We start from the raw sequence: 18,916 nt of genomic DNA, 5'->3' as shown, positions 1-18,916 counted from the left end.
GGACGTCGATCGCCTGCGCCAGATCTGGGCCGTCGGATCCAGATCTGACGGGCGCATGGCGCATGCACGGCCACGTCGGCGTGCATGGCCACGTCGGCCTGCCTGGCCCGCCATGGGCCCCGGCCTTTTTCTCTTTTTATTTTTTTTCTAGCCACCGGAGAGCCCCACTGGGCCGGCCCATCTGCGCAGCACTGCACGGCCCAGGGCGTTCCCGCCCTTTTCTTTAATTTGAAAATATGTTAATTAGAAATTAAAATTTGCAAACTGACCAGTGTACTGTTTTGCTTATCAAATAAAATTGTAACTCGGATTGAGTTGATTCCAATTGCTTTAGAACCGGCATGAAATTACCTTTCAGATGCCACTGGCCTTGTATTTTTAGGATTTTTGTGCGATTTTTAATAAATGAAACAAGATCTCTGTTTCTGGTTAGTATTTTGGACTTTAAAAATTATAAAATTAATATTTTTGAATGATTCCAATTGGGTTAGTCTTGTTTTGTTACTATGCATGCAGGAAAAATACCATTAGTCTCTGTTAGTGATTTTTCATCTCTGGTTATAAGTGCATGTGTGTTGCATGAAATGCTAGGGTTATTGTTTGATGTTTATAATTAAACCTTGTTGCTTCTTGTTTATAAAAATGGCCTAATCATGTTTTGTTACTGTCAAACAACTCCCCTGCATATTTTCCTTTTTCATTTATTTGTTCTTGTTTCTTGAACTATGTGTTGATTGTATGCATCGTTTACTTTTGCGACGCTAGATACAAATGAAGGAGAAGTGGAAGGGGAGGACTTTGGTGAAGAACTTGAGGAGGACCAGGGACAAGCCAACCAAGGCAAGCCATCTTTGAACTCTGAATGATGTGGGTTGGATGTCATATGTTGATGTCCCTAAGCATCTTATCTATTCTATGTGATGATCTCTCTATGTTGGTCTATGTATGGTTGTAATAGGAATAGTTCCTTGTGGTGGTTCTTCATCTTGGTTCACACGTTGGAGAGATGCACGGTGTCACTGCCGTGCTTCTCCCTTGGGTCTTATGTATGCTCAACCGGAGCATGTATCGTTCCAAATTGGAGTTTTACACCACACCCCCACTTTGTCGAGTATAGAGTTATCAAAGTATCAATGCTTGGTGTAATTCTCACATTGAGAGAGCTATGCCGTGTGCCCTCTTGACTTGATGTTTGGGTAACACACCTACACCACCCAAGTTGTAGAGTAGCACCACCAATCTGAAAGTTTGATCCACCCTAGGTTTTATTCTTACATGCTTACCCTAAGCAAGTAGGATTTTTCTTTATGCCACTCACATATGCTCTCATGGCATGATGATCTTCATCTCGGCCATGGTGTCATAGTAGTTCCTTCTCATGAAACTATAGGTTGGGAACCCCTCAAGGTTTACCTTGTTGTAAATGTTTACGAAAACCTTGGGTGAGTTAGCCCAAGCGTATGATTTATAAAGGCAAATGATCTTGATAAAAATGTTTGGGATAGATGTGCATGAAGGTGGGTTGAGCAACCGTGGTGTTGTGGGAAGCTGGAAAAGGGTTTGTAAAAAAAAGGAGCACTGCGTATAAGTGTTCGCCGTCCCAACTTTTAATCGCGCAACCACATTATCCAAAGTGGGCACGGGCTTAGTCCGTAGTTTGTTGAAGTTGGCATGAGCACCCTTCACAACTTTCTAGGGAGGGTCACGATGACCTCCGACGCCGGGTTGCGCTCTGAAGGAGGCAATACACTGTAGTTGTCTATAGCCGGACGATTACTGAGGGTCTTCTGTCGTGGCGCCGGAGATACGCTCAAAAGGAGGTATGCTGCCGGGGTGCCGGGAAGGGGTAAGCCCGCAAGGAAGGACTTGTGCCAATGGAGACGGGCGAAAGACTATGACTGGTTATCCGAGTCTCGCATACTTTTGTATGACGATCCGGGGATGATCCCGGCGGATTTATCAGTTCTTGTGGGGAAAGTGCGCAAACTCTGCAGAGTCAAATCTATTCGAATAGCCGCGTCCGCGGTCATGGACAAGTTGAAATGGCCATACTTAACCGGGGCTTGCATTTTGTTTTGACAAATGTTTTGCAAAGGAAATGTGTGTTTTTGTGGACCGGAAAGGTACGGAAAAAGGGCGTGTGTTAACCATATGGAGATGGTCGAGGAAATAATGAGGCTATGTGTGGAACTCTTTCCTAAATGTTTCTTGAAGAGGAACTCTTCTTTAACAAAGATATAGAGATGTCATAGGATTTTCCCTCGCATATTCATCACTTGAGATGAAAGAATGCAACTCTTCTTTAACAAAGATATAGAGATGTCATAGGATTTTCCCTCGCATATTCATCACTTGAGATGAAAGAATGCAACTCTTCTCTAACAAAGATATAGAGATGTCATAGAACAATCCTAGTGTTCCCTTCACTTGAGGAGTCGGGATGCTATGTAAACATTTGTTGTTGGTACATTCTATATCCACGAGAAAAACTATTTCTCTTTCACATACTATATCCACAAGAGAAACTAGTCGTACTCTCTTGTCTCCTTTAGTTAGATTGTGTTGCATCCCTCTTATGATGGTTTGCAAGTACAATTCCAAATGTACTTGCGGCTTTGTCCCTGGCTATTAACTTGGCCAGACTATGAGGAGGACTATGAAGACGATGGAGGATATCACGACGACTATGCGACCTAGGACGCTCTCCAAGTCAGTCGCCTGTAGGTCTAAGGCATGACTTGGGCCCGACGATGTTGATGTGTATCCGCTGCTGTGCTTTGTGAACTTGCCCGTCGAGGCATTTATGTAAGCTCGGGTCATGTGACACCGCTTTGTAAGACTTATTTATTCGGTACTATAATGGATGATGTAATTCTGGATATTCAGTTCGGTTATGTGCTCACGGTGCAATGATCATGGGATCGTGAGTTGAATGCATAACAGGGTATTTCAGACAGCTAGTCCGGGGTCCCCACAGAGCTGGTATCAGAGCCATCCTGACCTTAGGAAGCCCTAGTTAGCATGGACGCGAAGTTAGAACCAAACTATTTTCTATATCTAAAACGAGATGACTATTTGCTGAAATAATGCCTAGTCTCTCCCCTATTTTCTTTTAGATTAAGTTTTACTTGCATTAATCTTTAATGTTTACATTACGCACGTAAAATTTTGCACACCTTGATCATGATGCTAATTGAACTTAAAAATTTTGTGTAGATGGATCCACCGATGTTCACTGAGAGTATCCAGCTTGGCTTCAAGAAGCCCCCCTACCTGTTTGAGACCGCCCTCGTCGAGGTGTCACAGGCCGTTGGACGCCTGGCACCCGAAGTGAAGGGTGGACAGATGGAGAGCACCAAGGACGGCGAGATGTCCTGGATGGTGGTATGCGCACTTCGCGGCTCTCACGTGAAGCAACTTGAGGAGATTGAGGTCCAGGTCTTTGACCGCACGTGGGAGGATGGACTTGTGAGGGTGCTTTAAGCAGCCCTCTCCCGCCTTGTCTTCCACCACCGTGTCGAGTTGGAGGCCATGGGACTTCCTCACGCCTTCTTGGGACGCCGCAATGAGGAAGGGGTTCCCACTATGATCCCCTACTATTGTCCCCTTGGGCGCCAAGTGTGCCAGTTGGAGAACTTGTTGTTCAAGACTCAGCTCAGCCTTGACTCCAACAGGATGGAGAACGAGGTGTTGAAGCATGAGATGGAGGGGCTCAAGATGGATTTGAAGTTGGCCAAGCTCAAGCATCGCCGCCAACAGAAGAAGACCCTTCGTACCCGCGAGTCCAACTACATGCTTAAGGTCAAGGTTATGCACCTCAAGGCTGCCCTCCGCGAAGCCGAGGAGAAGCTCGAGGAAACTCAGGACGACGGCGAAGATATCCGCAAGGAGCACACCGCTCTTATTAGCGACGATGAGGATTACATGGAGGAGGAAGGACTTGATGGGCTTGACGACGAGGATGAAGATGACCGCGCCTTCATCAATGACGCAGCCGAAGAACCCGCACCTCTTCGCACCGTGGAGGCTACTACTGAGGATGAGGATGATCCCGAGGAGCCTCCGTTTGATGGCCCTTCCGCACCACTTGATGACTTCTAGGCGTGCACTCGCGACTTGTTTATGATAGGATGCCCCTTATGTATGGCGTACTTTGAATTGGTCCATATGTGACCTTTATGGATGTGAACTTGATGCTTTTGGGTAGAACCAACGATGGTGTTTGATGTTGCTATTCGTGTTGTTATGTTTTGTTACTCTTTTTCTAAATTTCTTTTTTTATGCATGCATGATCCTTCCCCTTGGCAAAGTACTTGAACTTCGAACATCCCTCTTTCCCGTCGTCTCATGACCATGGCTATCCTTTGTACCTCCTCAGATGGTTGAAACTCGCCATGGAGGTTCCACTTCCGGAAACACACCACCACCACCGCCGGATCCCAACATGGCTCAGATCCTACGCCTCTTGATGGAGGATCGCCAGCGTGCCCGCCAGGAGAGTGAAGCTAACATTGCCGCACTTCGGCAAATCGCTCAAGCCGCCGCGGGAAACCGCAACAATGAAGAAGGAGAAGGACACGGCGAAGAAGCGCCAAGATCACGCCTTCGGGATTTTCAGAACACCAACCCACCCGTGTTCTCCAAGTGTGCCGCTCCCCTCGACGCAGACGATTGGCTCCGCACCATTGAAAACAATTTGGAAGTCGCTGCTGTAGGAGACAATGAGAAAGTTCTCCTCGCCACTCACTTCCTCGCTGGACCGGCACGAGCATGGTGGGAGAACGTCAAGGCCATGCAAGCTCCTGATCATGTCATTAACTGGGAAGAGTTCACTGCCAAGTTCCGCAAGGCTCACATTCCAACTGGGTTAATCAAGATGAAGAGGGATGAATTCTTCAACCTGAAGCAGAACAACTCCAATGTGGTGGACTACCTTGACAAGTTTAACACCTTAGCAAGGTACGCCCCTCAAGACACAGACACCGATGAGAAGAAGCGTGACCGTTTCATGAACGGCCTGCATGAGGAGATCCAGAGTATTCTTGTGGCTGTACCATACCCTGATCTGGAGGCGCTAGTGGATGCAGCCATTATGGTGGAATCTAAGCGCAAAGCTGCCATTGAGACCAGAAAGCGCAAGATGCTACAGCAACAGGGTGGACCCAGCAACCCCAAGTACCGCAATCCGCCCCCATCAAGACCCACCAACCCACCCCAGAGGAACACTTCGCCAGCACCAGCTTATCGCTCCAACAACTATGCCCCAAATCGTTCAGCTCCGCAGCCCCGTTCTGGAGGATTCAACACCAACCCCCGCCCCAATCCGCCAGCTCGCCCTCAAGGCAATGGGTGTTTTGCTTGTGGGAAGCCTGGACACTTCTCTCGTGAGTGTCCCACCAAGATGAGGACACCTCAACGCGCCAATGCCCCAAGGCCCCCTCAAGCTCAAGCTAGGACTGCGTCAGGAAAGAAGCCCGTGGTCAAGAAGCAGGCCAATGCCGCCCATGGACATCTGAACCATGCCAGCGCTGAAGAGGCGGAGGAAGCTCCGGATATCGTGATGGGTACGTTTCTAGTCAACTCCACTCCTGCCCGAGTCCTTTTTGATTCCGGCGCATCTCATTCTTTCGTTACCGAACCTTCGTTAAGAAAAGTGGGATGAAACCAACCGCCATGAGACGCCTCATGTTAGTTCAAATTCCGGGATCCACCGCTAAAGCCCGGATGTCTTGTCTAAACGTTCCCATAGTCATACAAGGAGTACCCTTCCTATCTGATCTTATTGTTTTAGGAGCTCAAGGGTTAGAAGTAATCCTTGGAATGAACTGGATGACCAAGTATAAGGGACACATTGACTGCGTCCAAAAATCTATTACCTTAACCAATGATCAAGGCCTACCAGTAAAATACACCGCTACTATACACTCATCCAAAGCCTTCTACAAGAAAAGTATCTCTGGACCCAACCTCGAACAAGTTCCTGTTGTCTGCGAATACCCCGATGTTTTCCCAGAAGAATTGCCCGGTATGCCCCCTGACCGAGACATTGAGTTCATCATAGAACTACTCCCAGGAACTGCCCCATAGCCCAGAGACCTTATCGTATGAACCCCCAAGAATTGATTGAGTTGAAGCGACAGTTGGATGATCTCTTGGCCAAAGGTCTGATCAGGCCAAGTGCATCACCATGGGGATCGCCTGTGATCTTCGTGGACAAGAGAGATGGAACCATTCGCTTGTGTGTGGACTATCGGAGACTTAATGAAGTAACCATGAAAAATAAGTACCCTCTGCCTAAGATCGATGATTTATTCGATCAGATGAACGGAGCAAAGGTTTTCTCCAAAATTGACCTTCGCACCGGGTACCAACAACTCAAAGTACGAGAATCCGACATTCCCAAGACTGCTTTCACCACCCGTTACGGATTGTATGAGTACACCGTAATGTCGTTTGGACTCACCAATGCCCCTGCCTACTTCATGAACCCCATGAACAAGGTCTTCATGGAATACCTAGACAAATTTGTGGTAGTGTTCATCGATGACATCTTGGTCTACTCAAAAACTGAGGAAGAACATGAGGAGCACCTGCGACTAGTCTTGGGTACCCTTCGGCAACACCAACTTTATGCAAAGTTTAGTAAATGTCAGTTTTGGCTCAAGGAAGTTGGATTTCTTGGACACGTCTTGTCTGCTGGAGGACTCTCTGTTGATCCCTCTCTGATCAAGTCTATTGTGGACCGACAACCACCTAAAAATGTTACGGAAGTGAGGTCTTTCCTCGGATTGGCGGGGTACTACCGCAAGTTCGTTGAAGGATTCTCAAGCATTGCCAAGCCAATGACCCTTCTGCTTAAAAAGGGTAAGAAGTTTGAATGGACGGAGAAATGTGAAGAAAGTTTTCAAGAACTAAAAAGGCGACTTGTATCATCCCCCATCTTGACCATGCCCGACGTCACCAAGGATTTTGTGATCTATTGTGATGCTTCCAAAATTGGTCTTGGAAGTGTCTTAATGCAAGAAGGAAAAGTAATCTCTTATCTCTCTCGACAGCTGAAACCACACGAAGCCAATTACCCCACCCATGACTTGGAATTAGCAGCCGTGGTTCACGCTCTCAAGACTTGGCGCCACTATCTCATAGGAAATAGGTGTGATATTTACACCGATCACAAAAGCCTTCAGTATATCTTCACCCAGAGAGAGTTGAACATGCGACAGAGGAGATGGATAGAGCTCATCAAGGATTATGACCTTAGTATCCATTACCACCCCGGAAAAGCTAATGTTGTTGCCGACGCCCTCAGCCGAGAACCATGTTCCCTTAACTCCCGTTTAAAAGTCGAGCAACCTATGCTGTATCAAGAATTCGAGGAATTCGGATTAGAATTGGTTAGCCATGGATTCCTTGCTGCCATGGAAGCCAAACCCACCCTTCGAGATCAGATCAAGGAAGCCCAAGTTGGGCATAAGAGTATCGAAGGGATCAAACGCCGCATGAGCAGGAAAAAGCTAGAAGGATTTTCGACAGACCCCAACGGGGTACTGTGGTACAATGGACGCCTTTGCGTACCCAATATCCCTGAATTGAAGAACCTTATAATGGAGGAGGCCCATAATACTCCTTACTCTATTCACCCTGGAGGATCTAAGATGTACCAAGATCTAAAAGACACTTTTTGGTGGCATGGGATGAAGCGGGATATTTCCTTCTTTATTGCTCGATGTGACGTCTGCCAGAAAGTTAAAGCTGAGCACCAACGCCCGGCTGGATTATTGCAACCCTTGAAGATACCCGTGTGGAAATGGGAAGAAGTGGGTATGGACTTTATCACCGGACTTCCCAGATCTAACCGAGGACATGATTCTATCTGGGTGATAGTGGATCGTCTCACCAAAGTTGCTCACTTCCTGCCTGTCAAGACCACCGATCACGGGAGAGCGTTAGCCGATCTCTACATCTCCCGTATAGTTAGCCTTCACGGTGTTCCCAAGGTTATCGTGTCAGATCGAGGCACCCAGTTCACATCTCGTTTCTGGCACAAGCTTCACGAGGCTTTGGGCACCAAATTATCGTTCAGTACCGCCTATCATCCCCAAACCGGAGGACAGACCGAGAGGGTAAATCAAATCCTCGAGGACATGCTCCGAGCCTGCGTTCTCGCTTACGGAACTGTTGCGGTCAGAAACCCACCGGCGAGCAGCGACGGGCAACACAGTAGAGCCGGGAGGCTCCCAGGACTGCGGCTGGCCCTGGTCCCTCCGAGCGACGGCCCGCAAAGACTCGGCACGCACGTCCGATGCTGGTGCAAGGGCGTGCCACCTGACCTATACCTGGTCAGGAAGGTGATGGAGATGCCTTGCTTAGTTTCCTGCATGGCATACACGTAAACATTAAATACGAGCCTCGATCGGCTCTCAGGTTGTCCTGTGAATCGGCTCAAAGAGCCGATCCACCCATGATTCGCACGAGGTGTACGAATATATGGTGGTCCTCTTGATCAAAATAAAGCTAAAACGATCTACTACGATTTAGGGTTTTCACCACATAATCGGAACATCCTACTCGTGATTGAGCCTCGCGGCCACGCACGGTGTTCGTAAACCGACCCTAGGCAAGGCCTAAAAACCAACACGAGGTTGATCCCCGGAACATCCTGTCTAGGGCTAGCAAACTACACCCTACGCGCCACTGGATCCTTCAACCCGTTTGTAAGGCCTAACTATGCAGATATTAAACTAATCCTTGAAGAACAAGGAGCAACCATAACGGATCGGATCTACTAAATAATGATCAAGCGGGGTGCCGCCCTTACACCTAAGATAGGCATAAGAGCGGCTAGATGTCTAAGGGTTGCACGACGATAGCATATGATACGATGAACAATGCTAACCCTAACACATCTAAGATAACTACGTTGCTCGCCATCAAAAAGGCTTCAGTACGAGCAACGCATGAACAGTGAATAAACTTGGACTGCCTAGATCGATGCGATCTAGGCAGCATGATGCTTACCCGGAAGAAACCCTCGAGACAAGGGAGTTGGAGATGCGCCTAGATTGGTTTGTGGTGAACGTGATTGTTGTTTATTTCATAAACCCTAGATACATATTTATAGTCCGTAGACTTTCTAACGTGGGAATAATCCCCACCGTGCACGAGCCAAACTCTAACTAACCGACACGTATCCTACTATATTACAGATACACGGGCAAACTAGCCCAAACTTTGCATATAAGGCCGATTCACGTATATTCTTCCATGTATATTCTTCAAGCCCATCTTGATCGCGGCCCACCTCTAACTCGGTCAAATTCTGGTGATAACACATGCCCCCCTGGTTTTGGAATTGATAATTCCAAAATCACTCTACTTTTTCTTCGTCGGGTCATGTCGTGGCAGAACCGTCGCAGCATCCTTCATCATGATGCCCTGCCTTCTCAACTTCTCCGCGTGACCTGGCAGTTTTTTTTTCTTGGGCACCACCTCCTCGGAAACTGCTGTGGCATTGAATCTCCACTATATCTCCTTTATTTAACTGCGCCGCATGGTTCGCCACTTCATCCCCTTGCTCTGTTCCGGCTATCGGCACCTAAAAAACCCTCTTCCCCTGCAGCAATGTCATCCTCTTCCTCCACCTCCTCAGGCCTCTCCCTCCAGTCTTCCTCCTCGAGCGAGCAGGAGTGGAACTTTGATCATGTGCCAGATGGCCCACCTGAAGCACTCGTCGGGTCAGATGGTGATTTACCTCTGACCGATGGGGAAGACGACCTCAAGTTCCTCATTGAAGGGGAGCTGAAGAGCGAAAGCGAAGACGACCTCCACCCCTGGGCGAAACCCACCTCCTCCGACGGGGAGGAGGAAGAAGAAGAAGTAGAGGAAGAAAAGAAAAAGGAGGAGGATAATTCCTCCTCCTCCGCTGGGTATCCGCCGGCAAAGCGATTCCGCGCTTGGGCGGACAGCGAGGACGATGATGATGACGAGGAAGAAGAGGAAAAGGAGGAGGATGATTCCTCCTCCTCCGCTGGGTATCCACCGGCAAAGCGCTTCCGCGCTTGGGCGGACAGCGAGGATGATGATGATGACGAGGAAGAAGAGGCTCCGGCCGAGGGCTGGGGTAGCAGCGACGAGGAACTCTCCAGAAGCAGCGCCGACGGCAGCAATGCCGACGACGAGGCCAGCGAGGACTAGTAAAGTAGGACTAGTAGCCCCTGAGCAATCGGCTCTTCTTTTGTTTTCCCTTTCTTGAGCAATCGGCTCTTCTTTTGTAAAAAACCCCTCTTATTATGAAGAAGAACTTCTCAGCTGATTCTGTCCTTTCACCAAATTTACCAATTGCTAAAATAAGTCAACAAATTATGAGCCGATGGCAGCGCACCGGTCCTTGCCATGAAAACGCGAGCAGAGCCAACTCTATTGTTTACCCAAATGGTAATCTGTGGTCTGTCCGCAAGGGCAAAACCCAATTCTCCAAAGCGCCACTTGAACAGATCCAACCCACGGCCATACGAACCTCAGATGTCGATCGCGCAGGTTCGCAACTGCAATGAATCCATGGGCAGCACCATCCAATGCCCACGCTATGGTTTCCAGCCTGAAGGTGATCCTTAACTATCCCTTACTGTCCGGACATAGTGCCTTGCTCTATCTTTTCGCAGAAACAGAAATGGTTCTGACCCTGTAGATGATGACGGCTTCTCTTTCAGCAGCTCCAGTAGTCATCTACTGCACTCACCGCTTTCGAAGAAGGTTATGATGCAGGATCAGCCGATGACACTCCAATCGGCTTCTAAAAACAGAGCATCTACCAGGCCAGCTGCCCCCCGAGCCTTAGTCAAGGCGAGAATAACGGTGAGGATGCACAGATCTGAACTCGGGTAATTCCGAGACAGCCACCATGCAGAGTCAGCCAAACTTGCCCCCATCGATCGTCTTTTCTTCCGTTGCAAGCCGATATTGTAGACGAAACACCAATGGCTTAAAGAACAGAAGGCTGCCTTGTATGCCAAAACTGACGCTTCTGACAGTACTGCTGAACTGGCGCAAAGGGTTGGAAGTCCTCGACGAGAAAGTTCAGGCACCAAAATCGGCTTATTACGGCTGAGGAAGCTCTCATTGTTCACTCCCTCGAGGAAGCAGAAGGCCTCACAGCTGAACTGGATTTGGTGAAAATCCGCGTCTTGAACACGCAGCAGGTAGATCCTGTGTAATTGTACTAGAGTCGATGGCTGTGCATCGGCTTTGTTTCTTAGCTCTAAAGTCGATGTCCTTGCATCGGCTGTATACCATGAGAATTTTTTTTTACTGGCCGATTTTCTATCGGCCCCCAATATTTCATTGCACATGTATCGCACATGTTCATCTGCACATGTTCATCTGATTAGGTGCCCCCCGAGCCGAATCTGCCAGGTAACTGCGGATATCGGCTCTGTAGTTAGCCAAGGCACTGTATTTGAACGTCGGCTCCGTTAGGACTAATGTTGACTCTCATCAGCCGACGTAAAACCGCTGCCCATTAGATCGACGTTGAACACAGGCAGAATGTGTGGTGAGGATAATTTTGGCCGATTGCTGGAATCGGCCTCCACGTTGATCGAATCGCTCAATGAAGGTTTTGCAATGTTCCTCCATAGATCTTTGGGGCCGATCCCAAGGATCGGCCTCGCCACGTTTGCCCATCGGTTCGTTCTTGCTACACGATCAGGCCGGTGGATAAGACCAGCCTAACCCCATCCTTTGTCACGTCGATGCGCTCGCAGTCGTCCAAATTGATGCCTGAGAGTGGCTCTTGGCCTGCTGTTTCCCAAGCGTTCATGCCAGCCGTTGAAATCTCGGCTGAGTCATCTGCATGGACGACCTCTACCTCATCTCCATCCCACTGTATTACGCATTGGTGCATCGTGGATGGAATGCAACAGTTGGCGTGGATCCAATCTCTTCCTAGCAGGACAGCATAGGTGCTCTTGCTGTCGACGATAAAGAACGTCGTAGGGATGGTTTTCCTTCCTACGGTCAGATCCACGTTCAGAACACCTTGTGCGTCAGACGCTTGGCCGTTGAAATCGCTCAGTGTCACGTTGGTCTTGATCAGATCCGAGCTAGAGCGTCCCAACCGACGTAGCATGGAGTATGGCATAATGTTGACTGCCGCTCCGGTGTCCACCAGCATCTTGTTGTCAGGCTGCCCATTGATATAACCTCGCAAGTACAGGGCCGTCAGATGTCTGTAGCTTCTTTCTCGTGGCTTCTCAAAGATAACCGGCCGTGGGCCGCAGTCAAGTTGTGCCACAGGTGCTTCGTCTAATCCTGGAGCACTAAACTCCGTCGGAAGGATGAACACCATGTTTGTGCCAGCCGATGTTTCATCATCGGCTTTCCTTTGCTTGGGGCGCCACTCCATTTTTTGTGGTCGACCCTCTTCATCCAGGGTTCGCTGAATTTTCGCAGCCAGATCAGGCCGCGCCTTCCTTAGCGTGTGCAGGTATAACCTTTCGGCTTCCTCCAAGCCACGCAGTCGCTGAACCCTACGCTTTTGGGAACGGCTGAGTCCATCAGGGCACCACCTTGGCCGGTGGTACTTGTCTTCTTCTTCTTCATCATCGTCTTCCAAATCCTCGAGATCTTCCACCCGAGGGGACTCAGCGTGCTTGTTCCGAGGTGGGAGAGGCCCTAGACGTTTGAACACGGACACGTTAGCTGCATCCTTCCTCTTCTGTCTACATTCTGGGCAGTTGCCGATTGTAGGCAATCGGCTCATTCCTGAATCCCAGCAGTGTCTGAAGAAGGGACAGTCCCAGTGCCTATCCTCATCGTCTTGCTCCCTTAACCTTTCCTTGGCGTGGCGCTCATATCTCTCCTCGTCGCGATCATGCCGACGACGTCTCCTGGCGTCCCTAGCCAGACGATCCCTTTCATCATCGTCGTTGGGTCGTCGGCGTTGGTCATATTGACTCACATACTTGTTGAGGAGGTGATCAGAGAGAGGTCGCTGATATCTCACGTTCCTCACTTCTCCCTCTGTGATGTAGCGCTTTCCATCGTGACGGAGCCGATCGCGTGGAACGGCTTCCTCTGTGTCCTTGCTACGAGAGCAGCTGCCCTCGTCTCCGTCCTTACCAGAGTGGTGTCCAAGTCCTACCATGTTGATGTTGAACGAGAAACTTGGCTGGCACCCTCCAGGGTAAGTGCACTCCACCATGTTAACGGCGGGGAAGGGGTGAGTGTCGACTTTCATGGCGTACTGGTTGAAAATTAGACGTCCTTGTTCTATCGCCATTTGGATCTGCTGACGCCACACCCTGCAGTCGTTGGTGGTATGGGAGAACGAGTTATGCCATTTGCAGTATGGCTTTCCGTTCAGCTCCTGTACCGTGGGGATTTTGAGGCCTTCGAGTATCTTCACCGCTTCTCCTTGAGTAAGAGGTCGAAGATTTGCTCGATTTTAGTCACGTCAAAATCAAACCCTCCGGGCGGACCTGGTGGCTTAACCCATTTGCGAGACACGGGGTTGCCTCCCGAGTCCATTCAGCCACTGTACGTCTTGCTCTCCCGCTGAGCCTGCGTCTTTCATCTGCCTCAACAGGTCTACCCGCAGCTGGAATTTGTCCTGGGTACAAGTCCGGGTGGCGCTGTTCATATAACGACGCTTCTGAACCATGTGCGCCGTTGAAGGGTAGTCTGCTTGGGAGGCCATATCCTTGATTGGTGATGCAAGGCCCACCACTGCCAACTCGACTGCTTCTTTTTCAGTCACACGAGCCGAATAACATCGGTTCCTAACAAGTCTGAAGCACTGGACGTATTCTGCCATAGTTTCTCCACGCTTCTGACGTACTTGCGCTAGATCGGCAATGCCGGCCTCGGAAGCCTCTGAGTGATACTGCATGTGGAACTGCTCTTCCAACTGCTTCCACGTCCGGATTGAGTCTGGTGGCAGCGATGTGTACCACCCGAAAGCCGATCCTGTGAGGGACTGTGCAAAGAACCTCACCCGCAGCTCATCCGCCGAGATCGTGCCCACTGTGCCAAATATCGGCTCACATGCTCGATGGAGCTGGAACCATCTGATCCATTAAACTTGGAGAAATCAGGGAGCCGATATTTGGGTGGTAGCGGGATCAACTCGTACTCGTTGGGGTACGGCTTGGAATAGCCGATTGTCCTCCTCTTCGGCACCATGCCGAACTGGTCTCTCAGGATGGTACTGATTTGATCCGCGGTGCTGGCTGCAGGAGTCGAACTCTGAAGATTCGCCGGAGTGGCATACTTAGCCAGCCATGCTTGCCTTTCCAGCTCTGAGCCAACTGCAGGAGCTGAGCTCTGGAGGTTTGTCGGAGTGGCATACTTAGCTAGCCACGTCTGCTTCTCAAGATCCGTTCCCGAAGTTCCTCATGTTGTTCCAGTGGTCCCTCATTGCGATCTGGTTTGTGAGTGCCCGATTCGCAGCCTGGCACGTATGTGCACGTGTACCCGTGAGGGATCTCCTTCGGCGCCTCATGCAAGAACTGGTAGTCACTAGGGTCACCACCGATCTTGTAGACGACGTATGCCGGTGAACTCGGCACTTCTGGTGCTGCCAACGCGAATGGCAGCGGTGGACGGGACTGGAGTGGCATCTCTCCTTGGTAAGTCCCGAGAGCTTGTCCTGACGGAGAGTACTGATGCCTCATGATTTCCTGGATCACCCGAAGAGCGACACGCTCCAAAGTGTTCACCAGGCTCTCAGAATGGTGGTGCAGCGAGTGAGCTACCATGTAGTTAATCTCCTGACGCAGGGACCTGGTGCGTTCTTCTGACGGGGCGGACAGGTCCACTCCATCGAGCGCGCCTTCAGGTGAGAACCCTTTCCACCTGATGCCATGTGAGCGGGTTCTGTGAAAAGAGCCGATGAGGTCGGCTTCGAGGATCGCTTTGACCTCGTCATACTTCTTCTTGAGCTCCTCGGTCAGATCCTTGTACGTGACTGGGGTGCCGTCCGCCATCTCAGATGTAGATGGCGATGCGGTTGATGTCGAAGACGGTCCCATCGGGCGTGCCAGAATGTGTTGCGGTCAGAAACCCACCGGCGAGCAGCGACGGGCAACACAGTAGAGCCGGGAGGCTCCCAGGACTGCGGCTGGCCCTGGTCCCTCCGAGCGACGGCCCGCAAAGACTCGGCACGCACGTCCGATGCTGGTGCAAGGGCTTGCCACCTGACCTATACCTGGTCAGGAAGGTGATGGAGATGCCTTGCTTAGTTTCCTGCATGGCATACACGTAAACATTAAATACGAGCCTCGATCGGCTCTCAGGTTGTCCTGTGAATCGGCTCAAAGAGCCGATCCACCCATGATTCGCACGAGGTGTACGAATATATGGTGGTCCTGCTTGATCAAAATAAAGCTAAAACGATCTACTACGATTTAGGGTTTTCACCACATAATCGGAACATCCTACTCGTGATTGAGCCTCGCGGCCTCGCACGGTGTTCGTAAACCGACCCTAGGCAAGGCCTAAAAACCAACACGAGGTTGATCTCCGGAACATCCTGTCTAGGGCTAGCAAACTACACCCTACGCGCCACTGGATCCTTCAACCCGTTTGTAAGGCCTAACTATGCAGATATTAAACTAATCCTTGAAGAACAAGGAGCAACCATAACGGATCGGATCTACTAAATAATGATCAAGCGGGGTGCCGCCCTTACACCTAAGATAGGCGTAAGAGCGGCTAGATGTCTAAGGGTTGCACGACGATAGCATATGATACGATGAACAATGCTAACCCTAACACATCTAAGATAACTACGTTGCTCGCCATAAAAAAGGCTTCAGTACGAGCAACGCATGAACAGCGAATAAACTTGTACTGCCTAGATCGCAAGATGCGATCTAGGCAGCATGATGCTTACCCGGAAGAAACCCTCGAGACAAGGGAGTTGGCGATGCGCCTAGATTGGTTTGTGGTGAACGTGATTGTTGTTTATTTCATAAACCCTAGATACATATTTATAGTCCGTAGACTTTCTAACGTGGGAATAATCCCCACCGTGCACGAGCCAAACTCTAACTAACCGACACGTATCCTACTATATTACAGATACACGAGCAAACTAGCCCAAACTTTGCATATAAGGCCGATTCACGTATATTCTTCCATGTATATTCTTCAAGCCCATCTTGATCGCGGCCCACCTCTAACTCGGTCAAATTCTGGTGATAACAAGAACTAAATGGGAAGATTGCCTGCCCTTCGTAGAGTTTTCCTATAACAACAGTTATCAAGCCAGCCTTCGGATGGCCCCTTTTGAAGCCCTCTATGGGAGAAGATGCAGAACCCCTCTCAATTGGACCGAGACCGGAGAAAGTCAAGTATTTGGACCTGACATACTTCGGGAAGCAGAGGAGAAAGTTCAGTTCATTCGTGACCGGCTGAAAGCTGCACAATCCCGCCAGAAGAGCTACGCTGACTCGAAGCGTCGAGAGTTAACTTTCTGCGCCGGAGATTTTGCCTATCTCCAAGTAACTCCTCTCAAGGGAATGAAATGTTTCCATGTTAAGGGCAAGCTTGCGCCTAGGTACATTGGTCCTTTCAAGGTGCTAGGACGAAGAGGAGAAGTATCTTACCAGCTTGAATTACCTCCGGACTTGTCTGAGTTCCATGACGTCTTTCATGTCTCCCAACTTCGAAGATGCCTCCAAGCACCAAACAAGGCTGAAGTTTATAAGGATATTGATTACCATGCCATCGACCTCAATCACGACTTAACCTACCGAGAGAACCCTATCCGTATTCTGGATGAAACCGTTAGGGTCACCCGCCGAAGGAAGATTAAATTCTTCAAGGTCCAGTGGAGCAACCACTCCGAAGATGAAGCCACATGGGAACGGGAGGATTATCTGAGACAAGAATTCCCACACCTGTTCAAGCTCTTAGCCGTGGAATCTCGGGACGAGATTCTTTTAAGGGGGGAAGGTCTGTAACACTCCATTCTTTCAAAACCTGCTTATTTCTCCAAGTTAAAATTTTTTGAGCCAACAAATTTTTTATTTAACACTTATGATTGAGTGTAGGCTAGAATTCTTGCTTGGGTTAACTCAAATACTTTTCTTGGTATGTTATGAGTGTCACCTCACCTTTAGGTTAATTTTTACACCCTCTTTAAAATTTTAGGGTTTGATCTTCCTAATTGGATGACACCACCTCTAATGCACTATGCCCCTCAAAAACCCTAACCCTGGGGTGGTAAGCATCACCCTTGGATGGGAGGACCATCCACACCACCACCAATTCACCTAGGGTTGCACCATCCACACCATCATCACCTTTTTATTGTCATTTTGTGTTTTCACAATTGTGCACTTGATTCCTTGTCTCTCTTGGGCACATGCACTTGGCATGGTCTCTCTCTTTTTCACCCCTGCCCCTTTCTCTCTTTCTTTTTCTCTCTAGGGTTTTGGCCGAGAGATAAGAGGGGAAGCCTCCCCCTCTCTTTTTTTCCTCCCCTCTCTTTTCTTCTCAGGATTGGGCCGTGGCCAACGCCACCACTCCTTATCTCTCTACCCTGGCCCAACCCTGGCCCTCTCTCTTTCTCCCTTCTCTGGCCCAAGGCCACCAGCACCCCCTCTCCCGCGCCCAACCCTACCCCTAATACGCACGCGCGCGACGCGACGGGTCAGAGGGCATGATGGCGCCCCTCGATCGAAACGCCATCAGCCTCGCCTGCCGCGCGCCTCCTCGTTTCCCTCCCCTCGCTGACGGCTCAGGGCGACGTCACACTGGGCCCGGACAGTGAAGCCAGCCCTCGCGCGCCCGTTGGCCGACGCCACCACCCACGCCTCTACCGCTCCCTCCCCTGCCTATAAAACCCCCCGTCCGCCAGTCCTCTCACTTCAGCTCCCCCTCACACTACGCCGTTAGGCTGCCCCGCTACTCCTTCGGCTGCTCGAGCGGCAGCCGAGCCCCTGCTGAGACGCGCCGAGGCGCGCACCACGGTCACCACGTGGGTGACGTGCAGGTGGTCACCGCCACGACGCCGTCGACGCCTCCCTCTTCTCTCCCTCGACATCAGCACCACCTCTCGCCTCTCCTAACCCCTCTCCGTTGCCCCTGCCTCGTAGATCCGCAGCGGAGCGATGGCACCGACGACGCACCGGCGACGCCCGTGACGCCAAAGCCGCCAAGCCAGGCGACGTCGACGCGTCCGAGCTTCGCCAGGACGTCCCCGAGCCGCACACCCACGCCGCAAACCCGCCTGCGTCAAGCCTCGCCATCGCCAGCCTCTGGTAAGCCGTCGCGCCGCCCCTTTCTCCCTCTGCGCCGGCGAGCGCCCGGACGTCGATCGCCTGCGCCAGATCTGGGCCGTCGGATCCAGATCTGACGGGCGCATGGCGCATGCACGGCCACGTCGGCGTGCATGGCCACGTCGGCCTGCCTGGCCCGCCACGGGCCCCGGCCTTTTTCTCTTTTTCTTTTTTTTCTAGCCACCGGAGAGCCCCACTGGGCCGGCCCATCTGCGCAGCACTGCACGGCCCAGGGCGTTCCCGCCCTTTTCTTTAATTTGAAAATATGTTAATTAGAAATTAAAATTTGCAAACTGACCAGTGTACTGTTTTGCTTATCAAATAAAATTGGTAACTCGGATTGAGTTGATTCCAATTTCTTTAGAACCGTCATGAAATTACCTTTCAGATGCCACTGGCCTTGTATTTTTAGGATTTTTGTGCGATTTTTAATAAATGAAACAAGATCTCTGTTTCTGGTTAGTATTTTGGACTTTAAAAATTATAAAATTAATATTTTTGAATGATTCCAATTGGGTTAGTCTTGTTTTGTTACTATGCATCCAGGAAAAATACCATTAGTCTCTGTTAGTGATTTTTCATCTCTGGTTATAAGTGCATGTGTGTTGCATGAAATGCTAGGGTTATTGTTT

General features: G+C 50.1%; 1 protein-coding gene across 1 annotated transcript; it reads left to right on the top strand.

Moving 5' to 3' along the window:
* Positions 1–4,444: 4,444 nt before the first annotated feature.
* Positions 4,445–16,964, top strand: LOC139832485 (uncharacterized). Its single transcript, XM_071822261.1, has 3 exons — positions 4,445–5,564; positions 6,163–6,864; positions 16,384–16,964. The coding sequence occupies exons 1-3, from the start codon at positions 4,445–4,447 to the stop codon at positions 16,962–16,964; spliced, it is 2,403 nt and encodes an 800-aa protein (XP_071678362.1).
* The last annotated feature ends 1,952 nt before the right edge of the window (positions 16,965–18,916 follow it).

The sequence above is a fragment of the Lolium perenne genome, chromosome 6, assembly GCF_019359855.2.
Source record: "Lolium perenne isolate Kyuss_39 chromosome 6, Kyuss_2.0, whole genome shotgun sequence".
NCBI classification, from domain to species: Eukaryota; Viridiplantae; Streptophyta; class Magnoliopsida; order Poales; family Poaceae; genus Lolium; species Lolium perenne.
Note: the sequence above shows the minus strand (reverse complement) of the source record. Positions and strands in the feature narration are given on the sequence as shown.